Genomic DNA, 18,289 nt, shown 5'->3' on the forward strand with positions numbered 1-18,289 from the left:
AGGCACTAAAAAAAAAAAAAAAAAAAAAAAGCTCGTCTCAAAATATGTCCTGAAATGCATTGATTTGATATTTGTGATTTTAATATGATAGTACTAAAGGTTTGATTTTTTTTCTCTCTCACATTAATGGTGTTTTTGTTTTGTCCTCTCTATCGGCAGGTCGGGTAAACCCACTTACTTCAGTGCAGTGTTCAATACTCTGAGCCCAGCCATTAAACAGTCATGGATCAGTAACTTGCAGATGGCTAAGCTGGCTCTAGGTACAGTACACTGTCTGGCAGTACACTTCCACTGTCTCAGTTGCACAATATTTTTTCCCATTTTAATGGTGTATCCATGCATGTATACAATATGATGGATCATTCTTTGAACCCACTGGTATATCTGTCTCTTCAATCCATTGCCTATAATTATCCAAGTTACTACTGTCGAACATTATTGGATAGTATCTGTTAGGTTAACAACATATTAAGTTAGATGGTTTTAGTTTTACAATGTGACTTCTAGAGTCTAGTATTCTGCTGACAGGTAACTTTCGATTTAAAACACTTACTGCATACTGTACATTAATGAATGAAGTGTTTATTGTGTGTGTGTGTTTGTGTTTGACATCAGAGGAGGACAACCTGCAGGGCTGGTTCTTTGCAGAGGATGATGGGAATCAGATCAAGAAGCAGAAACACCCTCTGTTGCTGCGACAAATGCCTGTGGTCATGTCAAAACTACAAGAGTTCAAGGTGAGACATTGTCCTTTGCTACAAGTTTCTGAAATGAAGGCTGTGGTGGGGTACACATTGGCCGGTTAGCTCAGTTGGTTAGAGCGTGGTGCTAATAACGCCAAGGTCGCGGGTTCGATCCCCATACGGGCCAGTGCTCACATTATGGCCAAGTGCTAGAGGTTATACTAGCTGTTAAGAGATACACAACATATCAGATAGGCATAACTGAAATACCGGAGGTGTCACGGTATCTTAAATATCCTTTCTCCACTGACAAAAAATTGTGTGTGAGTTTGAGATAGTAACTCAGGTATTTACTACAGATGAGAGGGTTATCAGTAAAATTGGTATCTTAAATCAACTGTCTGAGTGTCCATATCTCAATTTATGTATGTAACTCTGTGCCCTAAATCCCACACTCTGATCTGACTGATCAAGTGGGCCAAAGAAAGTGTAAGTTGGCTGGTGAGCTCAGTTGGTCAGAGCAAGGTGCTAATAAGGCCAAGGTCGAGGATTTGCTCCCAGTACGAGTCATAAATTATAGCACCTTAAAGAAACTGTGTATAAGATGTAGGGGGATTCAAAGGCTTCTAGTGTTAAGGATTGTAGATTGCAACCAGCTGAAACTTCCAAGTCGGAATTCCTTCAGTGTTCAGTGAAGCTGAATTGTCCGCAGAGGTCTCCTTCTCTCCAAAACAAACGTACCAGGTGATTTAATCCAGTAAAAACACTGAATAAAGCAGTTTCACGTTACAAATCAGTGTTTTTCCTACACTGTTTGGCATGTCACAGATGGGTTGCTCACCTAGCACCAGCTAATGTGTGCTCATATATCTTCTCTGATAAATAAATATTTGCTTACTTTATTTCTGATCCATATGTTCAGGAAGGGGGGGGACAGTTTCATGTCAACAAAAATCTAACTACAGTGGGCAACATGAAAATTGGAGTGAAATCTTCCTGATGTTCTTGTGTATTTAGATGTTTGTATTTATGTTCTAGCTGGACACCATTACATGACACTTGGAGTCAAAAATGCAATGGAATCAGATTACACTATTTATATGCCCCTGACATACACACTGTGTTGAAACATAGCCCCCACATGCACATGGCCGGTTAGCTCAGTTGGTTAGAGCGTGGTGCTAATAATGCCAAGGTCGCGGGTTCGATCCCCGTACGGGCCATTCAGTTTTGACATAACAAAAGGCAGCTGTCTGGGTAGAGTTGTCATGTAATGGGTTTTATTCATGTTGTCAAATGTGGGCTAGAAATGTAACGGCATAGTGGGCTGTCTCTGTGTATGTAGTCTGAGTGGGTGGAAGTTCGCTGCATAGATCAGCCTCTCATTGGGCGGAACGAGCCACCCGTTGAAGTCCTGCCCTACCACCTCCAGTTGTGTACCAGTTTTCAACCATTTTCAACACGTCCTTTACTAACTTTTGCGGTGTTTGATCTTGCGGGGATATAGCCATTTTTCTTCCATGGTTCGTGTCCTGCAGACGATATTTTTGTGGGCGTGTTACACCAAAACCTGTTTCCCCCCGGAAATATTTTTGCAAGCGCACCGTTGCTGTGGCACCGCCCAGAACGATTGTGATTGGTTGAAAGAAATACAAGCAGCCGGGGCATTTTTTTTTCTCCAATCTTAAAGTGAGAGTCGGCCCAGCCAGACCTTTCTTTTCTTGAGAAAGGTCTGGTGAGCGAGACTACTGTGTGTGTAGACCACAATACTCACCCCCATGTGCACATGGCCGGTTAGCTCAGTTGGTTAGAGCGTGGTGCTAATAACGCCAAGGTCGCGGGTTCGATCCCCGTACGGGCCATTCGGTTTTGACATAACAAAAAGCAGCTGTCTGGGTAGAGTTGTCATGTAATGGGTTTTATCCATGTTGTCAAATGCGGGCTAGAAATGTAACGGCATAGTGGGCTGTCTCTGTGTATGTCCACCACAATACTCACTCTCTGCCATAATTCAGCACCCCCTACACAACTGTGTGTACTGATCAGCAAAGTATAGAATGACGGGTGTCACAGGGCAGTGGGGCAGGTTTGCTCATGTAGGGTGGCTGAATCTCACAAAGACCTTTATAGGTTTCTATTTATCTTGGCACTGATCAACACTAACTGGAAAGTAGAAACACCTGTTTTATTTACTTTGTGAATACCCTCACAGTGACTTGATACTTATCTGGCCTTATTTCTTTATCACTCTCTCTTCTCTCTTCCTGTTCTGTGGCAGGTGGAATGTGCTGTTCATAATCCGGAGCCCCATATCAACACAGAGAGCACAGCAGATACTCCCGTTGTGGGCCATGGCTGTGTCTGGGTGAGACATTTGTCCTACATTGTTCAGAAAAGAAGCACTGTGTTAGCTTACATTTCAACAATTACACAACATGAGGTTTGTTTTCCAAGGTTTACTGTATAGTGGCTACCTATAGTAATGTGAGCTTCTTTCACCCACAGCAAGAAGTAGTTGTAGCTCTGGACGAACCAATTCAGGGGCCTCACTGGTGTTTATTGGCAAATGGTCTATCAGTCCTCTTCTTTTCAGCAGCTAAGATTATTTAAGCTCAACCACTTTTCTGTCAGTGAGTGTGGTTCTTAGTTTTGGCAGAGCGCTGTTTTTCTCTATAATGTGTTAGCTGAACAGATGGTTAGTTTTTGCTGTTTATCAATTACAATGTCCAAACGTACCCTTGAGAAAAACAATCTGGATTTGAAAATGATTGCTTCAGTACTTAAGTTTTTCCTCAAAATAAACAATGACTGTCATAACTATGGTAATTACTGTTAATGCAGTGTTTCTGACACTCAGGATAAACCTTGGGTCTGTTAGAGACACAAACATCACTCCAGCTGGTTATTTTAACAGTGAGGTAATACAGAAACTGTTGCTGAAAGATGTTAAACTGAAATGTGAATTTAAGTAAGTGTTACTAAGTATAATCATTTTGCCTTTAAATTGGCCTATTATGACATAAATTTGTTGCATTCCTGAAGATGTACTTCAGTGGTTGCTTATTTGTTAAGTGCTGTTTGTTTCTTTCATTTACACTGTGCTTTTGGAGCTGGGTGTCTCTTAGAAAGATGCTCAGCCTTAACTGGGCTAAAACATTTATTCATTGATAGTGATCCATCTGCATAAATTAATGTCCCTAAATTAATATCCCTAAAACAAATGTTTTCTTTATCTTTGTTCAGGTTGCAAGTTGTACAAACCAGATGGGCCAGATCTCCATAGTGGCCATGCAAAGCTGCAGCCCCAAGGTGACAGAGTGTTTCAATGTGGAGTCCCGTATCCTCTGCATGGCCTACGTCCCTGCAGAGCAGCCCCAGGAGAACGGCGAGAACGCCCCTGAAAACAACCACGCCCCCACAGCGAAAGCCAGCGATTCTCCCAGTGTCTGTCTGGGCATGGAGGAGGGCAGGTACAGCACACAGTGTACTTACAAAAGTGTGCCTTGCAGGGTTCTCACGGTCAGGAAATTTCTGGAAAAGTTATGAAAGAAGAAAAACTTTTAGTTGTCCAGGCCCGGAAATGGTTTGGAATTGAAAGAATGTTTTAAAAAAGTTTTAAATATTTATTGTTTTGGCTGTTGTTTTAAATATGTCCACAAAAATCCCAAAATATGTTTAATGTTATGCGAAATACATTCCTTGTGTTACTGCTGTAAAATCTAGTGCTGTGCTATGCAGCTGTTGAAATGCCACTATGTTTGACGCAGGCAACATGGGCGTATGCTAAAAGGAGAAAGCATCAAGACAACCAAAAGGCCACTCAACAAACTGCCAGCATCAGCGCATTTTTCACACTTGCTGCAGACAGGCCAGATAACTTTACCACTCTGTGTCTACTGTATGTGTGGCCACAAAACATTTAAGTTTATAAACCATGCTACATTTTTGCAGCAATGCCTGTGTGAGGGCATAGCACACTGGTGTAAGACCCTAATTATGATGCCCTGATCACTGTATAGGTGTATCTATTTTAAATTGCTTAAAGTCATGGAAATGGGGTAAAATATGATGGAAACATTTTGAAAATTCATTGGTAATGATGTATGGGAACCCTGGCCTTTTTAAGTTTTGTACAAATTAATTACAAACTTTTTTGCGAAACTTTTAAAGTCAGCTGTGTCCATGCAATATGTTACGTTTTAATAAGTCACAGTTTTTAATTATGCACCATGAATGATAAATGTCAGGTTGTAATTATGCATGTATTCATAGTAAATGTCAGGATTGAAGAGCAAAGGCATCTATCCAATATATTTGGATATATCAATGGACCATAATGCAATGTAGAATTTAAAAGTATCATTGCTGTGTCCTTAGGCACCACATCCATTTTAAAATTGGTTTCAGCATTGGTATCGCTACAAAAGGTCAGGGTGTTCTCTTTCACAGTTTGTTAAAAAGTACTCTTGTAATTGTGGGAAGTCACTTAGTAATAATCCAGCGTCAGGGAAAGTGAGTACACCAAGAAGAAAACCTCCCAAAATGCATTTTGAAAATGTTTCAGTTGTTTAAGCTACACAATTAATTTATTTAGATTAAATTTTATTCTTGCAGGTATCATTTAAAATGTCAAATAATGCACACTTTTACAGCACTGTAAAATGTCCCACAAACACACCACAATAATGACTGGAAGCTACTGCCAAAATGTTATTGATAAGACACAGATGGGCGTGTATTTCAAAGATGCACACTGTATTATATTTGTTTCTTATCTTATCTTCTCTCCTGTTCAGCATCATTGTGTATAAGAGCAGCCAGCGGTCAAAGAAAGTACGTCTGCAGCATTTCTTCACCCCCGACAAGTCCACCGTCACCAGCCTGGTCTATAAGAAACACTGTCTGTACGTCGGCCTGGTCAGCGGCTCTGTGGTGGTCTACTCCAGATCACAAGGTGTGTGTGTCAGGAGGGGAGGGGATTTGTCAATTTGTGTATCTCTTCTGTTATAGTCTCAGAATTCGCCCTTTGTGATGTTTGTTGATTCTCTTTAATGGCTATAATTAGGGCAATTATGAGGTTAAATCACTGTTATTATGTAAAACAGAAATGCATTCATTGAGTTAATTAGATTTGGTTTTAGAGCTGTGTAGGCTGGCAGTGTTTACCTCAGTATTTAGTCTGAACCAGCCCTGAATTTTGTAGCCTGAAACATAATTGGCCATGAATGAGAGCACTGTTGCTGACTTGGTAACATTGTTTGATGTAGCAACATTTAACACACTCCTGCTGACACCATGTACCAAAAGCAACTAGCACCATTATCTGAGGACTTTATTCAGTTATAGGCAGAACATTTGTTACAACGCTGAATCATCTGACAACACTGAATGAAAGGGGTTATTCTGGGGAGAAGAACATACGCAGAGTTGTTGTTTTTAGGTTCATCGCTCAAACTGCTATTTTTCTCTCTCTCTGAGTCACTGGGTTGGCGTTATTGTGCAAGTCAGAGGCTCAGTGTGTAGCTCGAGGTCAGGGGTCTCCTCTGCTCTGTGTTGGGGTTCTGTTTCCGTTCACTCGGTTGTCTGGGAGAATCCAATCTGTTCACGGTGACCTATTTAATGTCTTCCCTCCAAACAAGCACAGACACATTAGAGGAGAGGATCTGAGTTGCACTCTTCCCACAGTCTTTCACATTCTGTTTTGTTCTGTCTCTTATTGGCTTTCATAGCGTTGCAAACAGAGAGAGACACTCTGAGGCTCTTCCTCTCAGTGTTTTTTCTCTGTGTAACATAATGTGGGTAAAGATAAGTACATATTCAGAACACGAGGAAACAGAATCCTTGTAATTCTTGGCTGTCAAACATAAGTATTGGTGTCGCTATCCTGTGATGCCACCATTGCTCGAGACATGTTTTACTAACCTCAGTCACACATATTCCTTCCTCCGTGCGCTCATCTGACTCAAATTAAATTTACAACATCTCAGAGGAAGAACTTTCAAAAGGACACCCCGAATTAAAAACACCTATTTTTTTCCTCTTAGCTGTAGTGCTATTTATCAGTCTGGGTTGTTTTGGTGTGAGATGAGTGTTGGAGGTATCAGCCGTAAGAGATGTCTTGAATGCTCTTGACTGTAATGGAACTAGATGTCACTCGGCTTGTTGCACTCAAAAAAAATACATTTGAAAAACTCGGCAATATTTCCAACACTCTGCAACTCACAGCAAAACAAACTAGATTGATAAACAGCACAACAGGTATGAGGAAAAAAAATGATTTCAGGATGAACTGTCCCTTTACTGTAAGTGTCCTTGCACAGTTTGTACCTTTGTTCTGTTAAGTTGGTCTGTAGCTAGAGAGAGAGAGAGAGAGAGAGAGAGAGATAGAAACAAAAAGAATATGCACAATGGCCTGGGGACAGAAACACAGGAGGAAAAACTATTCTTGCTCATTCCACAGTTGAGCAACAGCTTTGGCAGAAACATACTATATCTATGTAACCATTCAGGAATGTTCAGGGCTACTCATTACTCCTTGTTGTGATGCACGTGTCATTTCTTTTCCCCCTTTAATATTCCACACACCAATTATTAGACACTGCCTCAGAGTATGCCAGTGTTGGCTTCAGTGAATCTGAATGTTCTGACAGTTTTAGTAGCTGCTGTTCATCATTCATCATCACTGGTGTGTCAAACAAATTCCCAGAAGAAAATCCTGGCCCTAGATCTTTTTAAGTCTGATTTGTATGGTGTCTTCCAATCAATAGCTCTGTCACTGTCACTAGAACACGATGCCTGGTGCTAAAATGATGAGTCATCCTGCATAGTTTGGTGGGGAAACTGTTCCCTGTATCCCCCGTTGTAATGCTGCTCAAGTTCTTAATCACAGTGAAGGGCTCTGCCTGTACCCCATTAGCATTTAAAGTAGACCCAGGGTTTACATTGCACAGAGGAAAGCAAGCAGAACTAGGAAAATGATCAGCTTATATGCTTTGATGTTAAACTGCCAGCTGATTCAAAGGGGACCCTCCCTGCGAACAGTGACAAGACATCAAAAATAGCTGAACAGACGGGGATGTTGGTTTGTCTTTAAAGCCATCTGAGTTATCCTGCATGGGAATGCTATCCTGCTGTAGAGGCAGTATGTCTGAGGCTGGCCAGTCAGCCTCATTCTGCCATCCTTGCTATTTCCTTTTGTGACTGACTGTGCGAGAGATGGAGAGAGAAGGAGGCAATGATTCGGCAAAGGTCGCACGTCACAGCCAGACGGTCAGGACATAAACTCTGTTCACCTCTGTTCTGCCATGCTGCAGCATCTACTTTTTCCTGTTGAGAATATTGCACATTTCTTGTTGTTTGTTAGAGCTTTGTCAAAATACAATTGACTTGTTTAATCAGCGTTCACTGCCTGGTTTGTGTGCTGCTGTGCACACACACACACACACACACTGTGATGAGTAGTTTGCTGCAGCTGACACTGACATGAAGGAATGCTACAGTTTAAGAAGTGAGAGATGTGGGTAGACTTACGTAAGACTGCAAGTTGGCACTCCTGTCATTTTTTTTCTTCTTCTTCTCCACTGCTCCTTTGCTTTTCTTTTTTCTCCTGACCTACACCTACACAGCATGATTATTGCAATAATATACACATGGCATTGCTGGAATGCTAATCCCACCTAGCCCCTTTAAAGGGAGATTACCCTCACTTCCCCAGTCATTACTGTACCTCTGAAAGAACATCTCTCCCTGCGTGGCACTTCTGCCTTCAATAGCCGCCTTTGTACCTTCTCTTAACAAATGCGATTGGTGAGGCCTCATTCACTTCCTGGCCCAGATTAGCTAAGGGAATGTGGTATCTGGAGGAAATGAAGTCTGTATTCAACACAGGGATCTTTTAATTAAAAGTACTTGTCGGTAAAAAAGAGAGGCAATTTACTGATGCACAATCCTGTATTGTGCTGTACGTAAAACTGATCAAATGTAGAGCTGTTTTCTGTCTAGCGAACATTTGCTCTCATTTTATGACGACCAGGGAACATAATGGTTGTAGAAATGAAATGTGTGGATATTTATAAAGGCACTGCATGGGGTGTTTGGTTGCAGCGGAGCTGGCACTGTAGGTGCCCAGGCACATGTAGAACAGAGTGTGTAGGAGGTGTGTGTGGGATAGAGCGCCGCTCTGACTAATGCCTCGCAGCCCATCTATATTCATAGTGAAGGCTGTGAAAACCATCAATGGCCACTCCACCAGCATTAGCAGAGCCATAAATGCAGATGACCTTTTCAGGCGACACTTACAAAGACAGAGTGTCTATTATTATGTCTTCCATATAAAGTGTAAACCATTCTTCTTCAACTGTTGCATGAAACACCTCCACAGGTCTTCTTTGCAAAAGAGAATTATTAATACCAATAGAAGAGCTGTACTGTACTGTTTGTCGTAGCTTATGTTTCAGCATACTGCTACTTATATTTCAGATCCTCGCTGAATATATATGCATTCTAGAGAGGTTTAAGAAAAGAGTTGTCGATACACTTTAGAAAAAACTATTCATCAGTTTTTGATTAATAGTTTATGTGCAAAGATTCTTGGCAGATTTGTGTTGTGTTTGAATTCCCAACTGTGAGATAGCAGTGTTATAATCTATATTCAGCCATTCGGCTCTTTCACTCCTTTGTAACAACATATCGCCAGTGTGTTGCAGAGGCTGTGATGACTACAAATTCAGATCCCACTGTTCTGATTGCCTAAAATGGTTGTGTGTTCTTTATTTTATGACAGTTTTCCCTAAAATTAGATATGTTATTAGATTAGAATCACACATATCACCTTGCTAACAGTATGGTAGTATATTGAATTGTAACCCCTGCAGGGTTGGAAATTACCTTTTGTGCCCATGAACCTACCACTGTGGCCGATGGATTCCAAAATCTACCAGCCACTTAAAAGGTTATCATTGTTTTTTGGTTTGTGTGTGAAGCAAATCTAGCAGCCACTTGCCTATTTTACCACCATTTGGCTGGTGGCTGGTGCAAACTTCCAACCCTGCGCCCATGTATCATGATACTACTATATTGCCCAATTCTTGCCAATACAAAGCCCAAATATTCTGTGTTTGTTCATAATGTGTTTTGTGAAATGCAGATTTTTTTATTTGTTTGAATACTGAGGTGCCAGTTGTTAAGCTCTGTAGATTAAGTGGAGTTGCAGAGTCACCCAGCAGCACCCATAAACTCTAAGAAACCCTGTGTAGCATCTTTATCCTGTCCTGTCTGGTGTGTGTGTGTGTGTGTGTGTGTGTGTGTGTGTGGGCTGGCAGGTGTGTGTTCATATCTGTGTGCCTGTGTGTGTGAGAACTATGCATAGGATTGTGTGGGTGGGGATGCAATATCTCCTGTGATGACAACCTGTCTGGTACTTGTAGATGTAGATGAGTATTTCAAACAGGCTTAAATCATGAATACTTGAGGAAATGATGATTATGTAACATGAAATAAAATGTGTGTTGTAATCAGAAATGTTACTCACTCAATAACAATAATTTAAAAGAAGGAGTACTGAGGTGCTAGCATTGTGTTTGCTGTTACAGATGGTTCGTGGAGTTGTGAAAAGCCTAAGGTGTTGAAACTGGGAGTCCTCCCAGTCAAGGCCATGCTGGCTGTGGAGGATCACCTCTGGGCTTCATCGGGCGGACAGGTCTTCATCATCAGCACCCACACACACTGTGTAGAGGTACGTAACTTCGCTCTGATACTGTTAGGCTACTGTTACATACTGTATCTGTATCATAAAAAAGCAGGGTAGCAGATTGTTGTGTGTGTGTGGTGTAAAAAACCCTTGTATACCTGCAGGAAAGTTGAGAACAGTTATGGATTTATTTGTTTGCCCGAGAAGCAACTGGTGTAAACTACAGCTACTTAAAATATAAAGAACCTCTAGTAGGTGAAGGTGCCTCATGTACCTTCCTGGGATTGCTTCTTTCCTTACCCGAAATATGGATGTTATTCCCTGTGTATGTTCCGGCCTTGTTTCGGGAATGAAAGCACCTGCAGTGGGTCCAGGAATAGTAACGTTCCTGTGACATGCACTCACTAATAATCTGTTTAGCCTCATTAAGCTCATTATGTTGGACCACCTGCCTGTCTCGCTCTCTTTTCCTCGAGGACTTACAGTCAGTCCAGAGCGGTGATTGTAAGGGAAACAGAGAGAGAGACAGAGATGAAGAAGTTACTGTACAATATAAATGAATGTGCGCAAAACAAAATGCAGAACATTACATTTACATTTCATGCTCCTTCATCACCACATTTCATCAGAACCCTGTACTGACACACTTGTGAATGGACTCTCCCTAGCCAAAAATAACTCCACCTACATGTAAAGCTATGTGTGGTAAGATTATGTAACCAGTGGTGATGGAAAAAGCCCAGTTTATTGGTCTACATGCACTGAGAATTAAAAATTACATGCTGCACATTTGTGAAACTATTCTTGTTCCCACTAATGAAAGAAATGCAAATTAAGAGTTAAAGAAAACTGATTAGAATTTTGATCTATATAAAAGATCTTATTAAACATTGGTAAATACTACCTTCCATGTGCTTCTTGTTTTGACTACACTTCATTGCAGCCTCATTACGTTCTGAAATATTGACATCACCCCCGAATAAACATCCTTGGTGCATTTGGACTAAAAAAAACCCTGTTTGATATCCTTTGTTGCCTGTTGTAGAAATGTGATTCTTTTGATTCCCATTTGGATAGCACAGCATAATCACAGTGTCCCAGACATTACAACCACAGACAATGCATGGGCTGCTGTAGTCTAAACAGGCTGAGACAGACTTTCTGTGGGTTGATTGCTTCTCAAATAGTTTTTGTCTAGTTTGTAGTCTCACACACAGCCAAAACAACTCAGTCAAAAATTCACCCTGAAGCCACTGTCATGTTTAGCCTGGGTTTAAAATGTCAATAACGGCGGTATAAAGTGCTGTTTGTGCAACAGCCTGTTGCAATTTTCAATGCTCTCTCGTAGGTAGACAGTCACAGTGTAATCACCTGCAGAACAGCAACCAAATACAACCTTTACATGCTTGTCCCTACTCTTCAGTACAGAGGAAGGACCACAGCTTTCAATTTTTATGGTAACAGTTGTGTTTTGTTTGTTTTTTTTGACTCAGGCTGTTATTCGAGATCTCATGTTCACTCATATTTTCACACTTGTTTTTCAGGTTTTAGTCTAATTATCACTTAAAAAGTCCTTAGAAGTAGATTTTACTTGCTGATATTTTGAATTCACTCAGCCATCATAGCAGTTATTTTTACTTTGGTGGTAGACATCCTCCCTTAGGCTGAATTTATGATGAATGTGCAAAAGTAAAGGCCTAAGTCCTGTCACATTGCCCTGTCTTCACCATCCAGAGGCAGCTGGAGGCCCACCAGGAAGAGGGCATGGTGGTGTCCCACATGGTGGTGGCTGGGGTTGGCATCTGGATCGCCTTCAGCTCTGGTTCAACTCTGCGCCTTTTCCACACCGAGACCCTGGAGCACCTGCAGGACATTAACATTGCCACACCTGTCCACAATACACTGCCTGGTAAGACATAACTTTCATTTCTAGACTGACATATTAGGTCTTAACTGGGAATAACATTAAGCTTTTTAAGGCACTTACTCATCACACACTGAGCCTGAGTAAAAATTATTCTGAGAAAAAGGTCATCTTTCCAGGTTCAGCTTTTTTGCCGATGAACAGATTTGTAAATTACTTAAATAACACCTAAGTTTTTAGTTCAAAATTTAAGGATCAAAGTAATGAAAAATAAATAAAAATCTCCCAAAATTCTGATTAGGATCTTTTCGCTCCATCTCTAGAGTAACCAGAAACACAGTCCTGGAGGTTTGAGATTTTCTACACACTATCTAATAAGAAAATATACTGACCTAAAGTACTGAAAGTCTTGTGGTTTGACATTCAGTCATGGTGACTTTGTGGTCTTACCGACTTCACCACTTCAACAACCACCGCCTGTTTCAGTTCTGTTCGCCTGCCCTTGAGTGTCAATCAGTAATGTGATCTGTGCGCCTGTCTGAGACAGAAACCTTTTACAGCGTGTCAAAATGTCTGAAGATGAACAGCGCAGTACAGTTGTTCACTCTTTTGATACCAGATCTTATGATCATCTCGTCAAACACACTTACCCTGACACAGCCCAGCATTTGCAGACTGTGATGCAGGTCCCATGATGCCATTTTTTTTTCACAGTGCTTCCTTACATGTCAGTAATTAGCTGGCATCAGTGTAGGTGCTCATCCAGACAGCTCTTGTTATGGCAGATTTGTCATGCTCTCATCTTCCTTTAGTCTAAACAGTGAATCAGGAACCTCTCATTTTGTCTCTATTGATAGTGTTGCGTAAGGAAACTTTTGACCTCATCATGTCATTCTTAAGGAAACTCAGTGTGCTCTGCCTGAAAGGAAAATCCAGCCCAAATTTGAACACTTGTGAAAACAAATGATGGGACATCCTTTTGATAACAGGCCAAACACACCCCAGATAATGACATCACATTGAAATATTGTGCATATTTGCAGCTGAGCAACTAGTCCAGCTGGTGGAGGTCAGTATAAAATAACAATTCCCAGCTATTTGAAACATTTATGTTGGAGTTTCTTTTGGAAGTGTTTATTATGTCACAAAATCCATCACTCAGAAAGTAGAAATAACACTTTGTCCACCAACCAATAGCCTCAACCGATCATGATGTTAATGCTGGAACAAAATATTAACTGTAATGACTAACAAAACCAAACCTACCTAGATCAAATCTAAACAGCATGTAAGGGCTGAGTATTGTTTAAAAAATTACGATACCAGTACCCTTAAACTGATACAGATACGAACAGAGTACTTAGTTTGACACCTTTTGTTTCATTCAAATGGAAGAATTCAGGTGAGTAAAATGCCACCAGAAGCCACAGCCGTGTCGTATAGCCATGCCTTTGAAAGTTTCGGTGGCATCTCGGCATGCTGAATACACCACGCTCGACTTCAACACACCACAGAATGCATGGGTTGTAGCTGCTACCATAGTGGGCCAATCACATTTCATTAAATCAAAGAACACTTGTGGTGATTGGCTGTCAGCAAAACCACACCAATACTCATTTATTTTCTAGATCTGGGTACAGCACGATCAAATGCAGGTTGATTTTCTCTTCAACAGACATGATATAGCATTACAAGTGGGAGCAGTAACTCTGATGAGAAGAGTGGTTTGCTCCTACTTTGAAGAGCAATTTACTTCACTTACATCATTCCACTGTAATGACTCACCTTTGATCTCTCACTGTGTAAGGCACTGCAGAGGTAAACCTCATTGTCATTAACAGGCTGTAGTATCTGCAGAACAACTTCTGAGAAGATAAATGAGCCGTATCCCACAGACAGTTTGATACCAGATGAGTTTTGTTCGCAGCAAATATTTGTTTTAGATTCTCTTAAAAACTGAGAAGTTGAACTTAGATATGTATATATGTATACCATACATACAGTGAAAGAGCATAGCCACTTTTCAGCAAAATATTCTGTATTTTCACAATTACAGTTTCAGTGCAAAATGATGTATTGGCCTTAAGGTTACCTCTGAAGCATGTCCTGACTCAAGTGAAGTGTTACAGTTGGTACGCTGTTACAATAATAAGTTTTCCATTAACATCTAATGGGAACCATAAGAGAGCCTATGCAAAGCTAGCGAGTAGAATACACTCAGAATGTGCACCTATCGGCTGTTTGCTAATGCTGAAAATGTATGCTAGCTAGCTAACGTTTAGACAGGAATTTAGTATAACATTGTGTAAATAGAACCATTCATGAAGTTGTCATTTTCACAACACTTTACAAAAACTGTCACAATCGATGAAGCCTATGTAACACTCATGTTATTACTTTATTATTATTAAATACTTTTTAAATCATTTGAAAGTAATAAAATAGAGAAACAGTTAAGTGTTTGACATTGATTGTACCTATTTGCAGCAGTCAAGCAACAGCTTCTGCTGGGGTACGGTTACACCACTTGGACAGACCACACACAGAACTGCAGCACACCGTTATATCAGAACCACTTGTAATAATAATAATGCCAATTTTTAAAGTTTATTTATGATTATGATTTCATTTGCTAATGATTATTTTGGACGGCGGCATTGGTTTCCTGTTGTAGCACAGCAAAATAATTCATTTGTATTTTTTATTAGTTTATAGATGGGATGTGTCACCCCCAATTTAATTACTCCCTTGGTACAGTAGTGTGTGTATTGCATTGTGCCATAACACTGTCAAGAACTTGTGGATGCATTCTCTAGCAGGGACAATAGTTTGTTTCTATGGCAACTGTTGTCATCACAGTAGATGATACTGTATATAGTGTGCGGCAGTTAATTGTGAAACAGTTTCCTGCCATGAGTGTTGAAGCCAAACATTTCACCATCAGACCAAATGACCGTTAGTGTGACAATTGTCTCGGGCTGAAGTCATCAGAGCTGCTGCTTCGGATCTTGTAATCTGCTGCGTTACATCAGCTTGACCCAAAAACACACACACAGCCTAAAAGGATGATTGTAGTTTTTTCTTTTGGGAGGGGAGATTGCTTCTGTTGGTATGAAGTCAGGATTGTGCAGTCCAGTCACTGCTGCTTTCAATCTCCTTTTCCTTTGTGCTGAGCAATGCAGACAGTTGTGGTTTGGCGTGCATTTCCTGTAGCATTCCTTGTAATGTTGTCTTCAAGTTTTACATACATTGTTTTGACAATTGACTCCTTGTCTTCCTCTCGTGACCGGATTGCACCGGGTTTTCATTCTTAAATGAGCGTTTGATCTGGGTTTTGATGACAGCTGTGGTTTAATCTGTATGTGTATTGTGGTCTCCAGTTAATGACTAGCCTCCAGTTGTTCTTTGTGCAATCTCATCTTCAGCATCATTAGCAGTGCTGTCATTAGCCCAGCTTTGCCCAGACTGTGTGCACATCCAGTCTTCAGAGGAACTTCTCTATTATTGCCACAAGGTAGCAATAACATTTGGAAAGGCATCAGAAGTATTTAGCAAATGACAAAAGAGAATGTGTGGAGATTGCGTAACATCTGCTAAAGCAGGTTAGCTCTTTTCATCAGGCACTTCTACCACTTCTAGCATTTATTAATCAGCAGAATGTCAGATCTCATGTAATTAGCTTTTGGGAGAGAGGCTTTAAATACCACTTAGCTGTTGGAGCAGCTATGAAGACAGAACCCGACACTGTGAAGGCTTAAATACACTCTGCAACAAAGAACCATCCATTCACAGCTTGTTGTATCCATGACTACAAGTTGTTCAACCTGGCACAATGGCTAACGGCATTGCTGCAGCGTCATGCTTGTGTCTGCAGAGAAAACAAATTTGTGGACAGCACTGGCAACAGTAGAAACACTACATTTACAAACCCCAAGTTTCCTTAAGGAAATCCCTAATTACATGTAAAAATGTAAAGTGATGAGTTGCTGCATGAAGTATCCATGCTGACCTGTTATTGTGGGAGAATCTCACTCTCATACCCAGTGTTTAGAGTTATAAGTGGAAGGCCTCTTTGTCAGACAGATGTGAATGATAATACTAGCCTGCTTTGGGACCTCACTGCCTATATTAACTAATAGGATCCATGCAGCCACAGAGGAAGCTGGTTCTGGGACAGACCACCACACATGAAAGCTTTCATCCTCTGGGCCTCGCCATTAAGAGCTCACTTCCTCTGATAACAGTACTGGGTCTCCGGACTGTCAGTCAGCATGGAAATCAAACGTTTCTTTATACAGTTTAAATCACCAACAAGGTTGTGTGGTTGTGATTTGGGTTTTTTAGTCCACCTGTCTGCTGCTCTTTCCATGGCCTGTTGTCATGTGTGCTTTTCCAGAGCTCTCCACAGTGGTGTTTATCACTGGTGGCTGCTGCTGTGGAGCAGAATGAAACCAAAAAATGTGCTGTTTCTGCACAAAGTCTGATGTAATTGGAACTGCCAACCAAACTGTTTGGACAGGAGGGCCTGCCTGCACTCGATGTGCTGGAGTCAGTGTGATGGGTCTTTCATCTGCAAGTCTGCACTTCATTAATGTACATTTACTGAGACACAAGCTAAAAATAATATCATCTTATCAGAAAACGGCAAGAAGTGGTATTGTTCTGATATTTGATCTCTCGTTTCTGCATCCCTATTACTCAGGAAGTCCGCATTATGAGGGAGGGATATCACATTACGGGTCCTAATGCAGTTCTGGCTTGTCCACACAACACACAATCAGGCTCACAATCGGAGACGTGGGGCGTTGTCCTGAGTGTGAATGCCTCTATAAATGGTGCAGTGTTGAATGCAGGAGGGGCTCCAGGTGGGGTTATCCTTCTCATGTTCATGCATGTTGGAGCAATTCTGCTAACTCCCTTCACTGCAGACAGGAGTTCCTGATCCAAGCGCTAAACAGACAGCGAGCTAATATGCTGTAATAGCAGTCATTTTCACTGTAACTCATAGCCAGTGTTTATGAAAGGATCCTATGCGGCTCATTTTTCAAATAATTTAGTGGTATTAGTAGTTGATAGGGTGTTAATTACAGCATGGTGCAGGAAAAACATACCTCCCATTTCTCTACATTCCCAAGTTGTAATCTGACTAGATATTTCTCTGACTTAGACATCTTAAGAACTATAGATGCACACTGATTTATTTTATGAAACCTCCGTGGGACCAGATGAGTCCTGCGGAATCTCTTTTCCAACCTAAAGTAGGACAAGAAATCCACATCAGGACAAGCACAAAAGCTGTAAAATAAATAATAAAATAGCCGCATTAAAGTGAGGCAAATCATTGTATGAATAAAGTTAAAATTTGATAAAAGAGAGAATATCTTAAAAAGCTCTTAATAAGCACTTCAAAAGGCATTACTCCATTAAAGCAGACCGCACTGTGATGATGTCTCAGAGGATGGTGGCAAGCTGGCTGGCTGCTGTGCTGAGGGTCTAGTCTGCCTTTGTCTGCTGCTCTGTGACCTAAATAGGCAGCCATGCATGGCCTAATGGGAGACAAACATCAGGGGGGGTCAGTAAATAACACCTCCAGCTTTCCTTTGTTTTTATGCCACCGTTGTTGCACATGTCCCGACATGGATAAGACACTTATTTCTGAGTAAGCATCCACTCTTCGGAGATGCAAGGATGCAGTAGACAGGATAGGACATGATAACGTACTGTAGCTGCATTGTGAAAAGGCTCCAGTTAAAACTTGTCTTAATGTAATCTTCTCCTTGGAAACGTTTCAGATTGACACTGAAATTAATTTTTCACATGATCCGCATGATCAGTGAGGTATACAGTGGATATTAATTTCAAGATATGTGTGACACTTCCTGTGTGTGAAATTAACTTTCTGGTTCACCTACAGCTACCTTCACCCCATATCTCAGCAACTGTTATAGCTTTCTACAAAATTGTGCGCGGACATCGGTGATCCGTCGACTTTTTCTCTAGGTTAACACTTTTGTTTTTTAGTGATAAGTCTTAACTATTGGACAATCATGGAAG

At 40.9% G+C, this 18,289-nt stretch overlaps 1 protein-coding gene and 3 non-coding genes across 5 annotated transcripts in view; all 4 read left to right on the forward strand.

Moving 5' to 3' along the window:
* arhgef10 (Rho guanine nucleotide exchange factor (GEF) 10) overlaps window positions 1-18,289 on the forward strand; it is a 58,008-nt gene that overhangs the window by 34,475 nt on the left and 5,244 nt on the right. For both annotated transcript variants that reach the window (XM_033642154.2, XM_033642156.2), the window contains 7 exons: window positions 160-260; window positions 616-737; window positions 2,962-3,048; window positions 3,927-4,153; window positions 5,480-5,637; window positions 10,274-10,416; window positions 12,106-12,280. In XM_033642154.2, coding sequence (XP_033498045.1) covers window positions 160-260; window positions 616-737; window positions 2,962-3,048; window positions 3,927-4,153; window positions 5,480-5,637; window positions 10,274-10,416; window positions 12,106-12,280 — 1,013 coding nt within the window. The remainder of the gene's footprint in view (window positions 1-159; window positions 261-615; window positions 738-2,961; window positions 3,049-3,926; window positions 4,154-5,479; window positions 5,638-10,273; window positions 10,417-12,105; window positions 12,281-18,289) is intronic.
* Window positions 797-870, forward strand: trnai-aau (transfer RNA isoleucine (anticodon AAU)). The gene has a single exon. It is a non-coding gene; the product is annotated as a tRNA-Ile (tRNA).
* trnai-aau (transfer RNA isoleucine (anticodon AAU)) lies at window positions 1,833-1,906 on the forward strand. Its single transcript has one exon. It is a non-coding gene; the product is annotated as a tRNA-Ile (tRNA).
* Window positions 2,472-2,545, forward strand: trnai-aau (transfer RNA isoleucine (anticodon AAU)). Its single transcript has one exon. It is a non-coding gene; the product is annotated as a tRNA-Ile (tRNA).

The sequence above is a fragment of the Epinephelus lanceolatus genome, chromosome 15 (genome assembly GCF_041903045.1).
Source record: "Epinephelus lanceolatus isolate andai-2023 chromosome 15, ASM4190304v1, whole genome shotgun sequence".
NCBI classification, from domain to species: Eukaryota; Metazoa; Chordata; class Actinopteri; order Perciformes; family Serranidae; genus Epinephelus; species Epinephelus lanceolatus.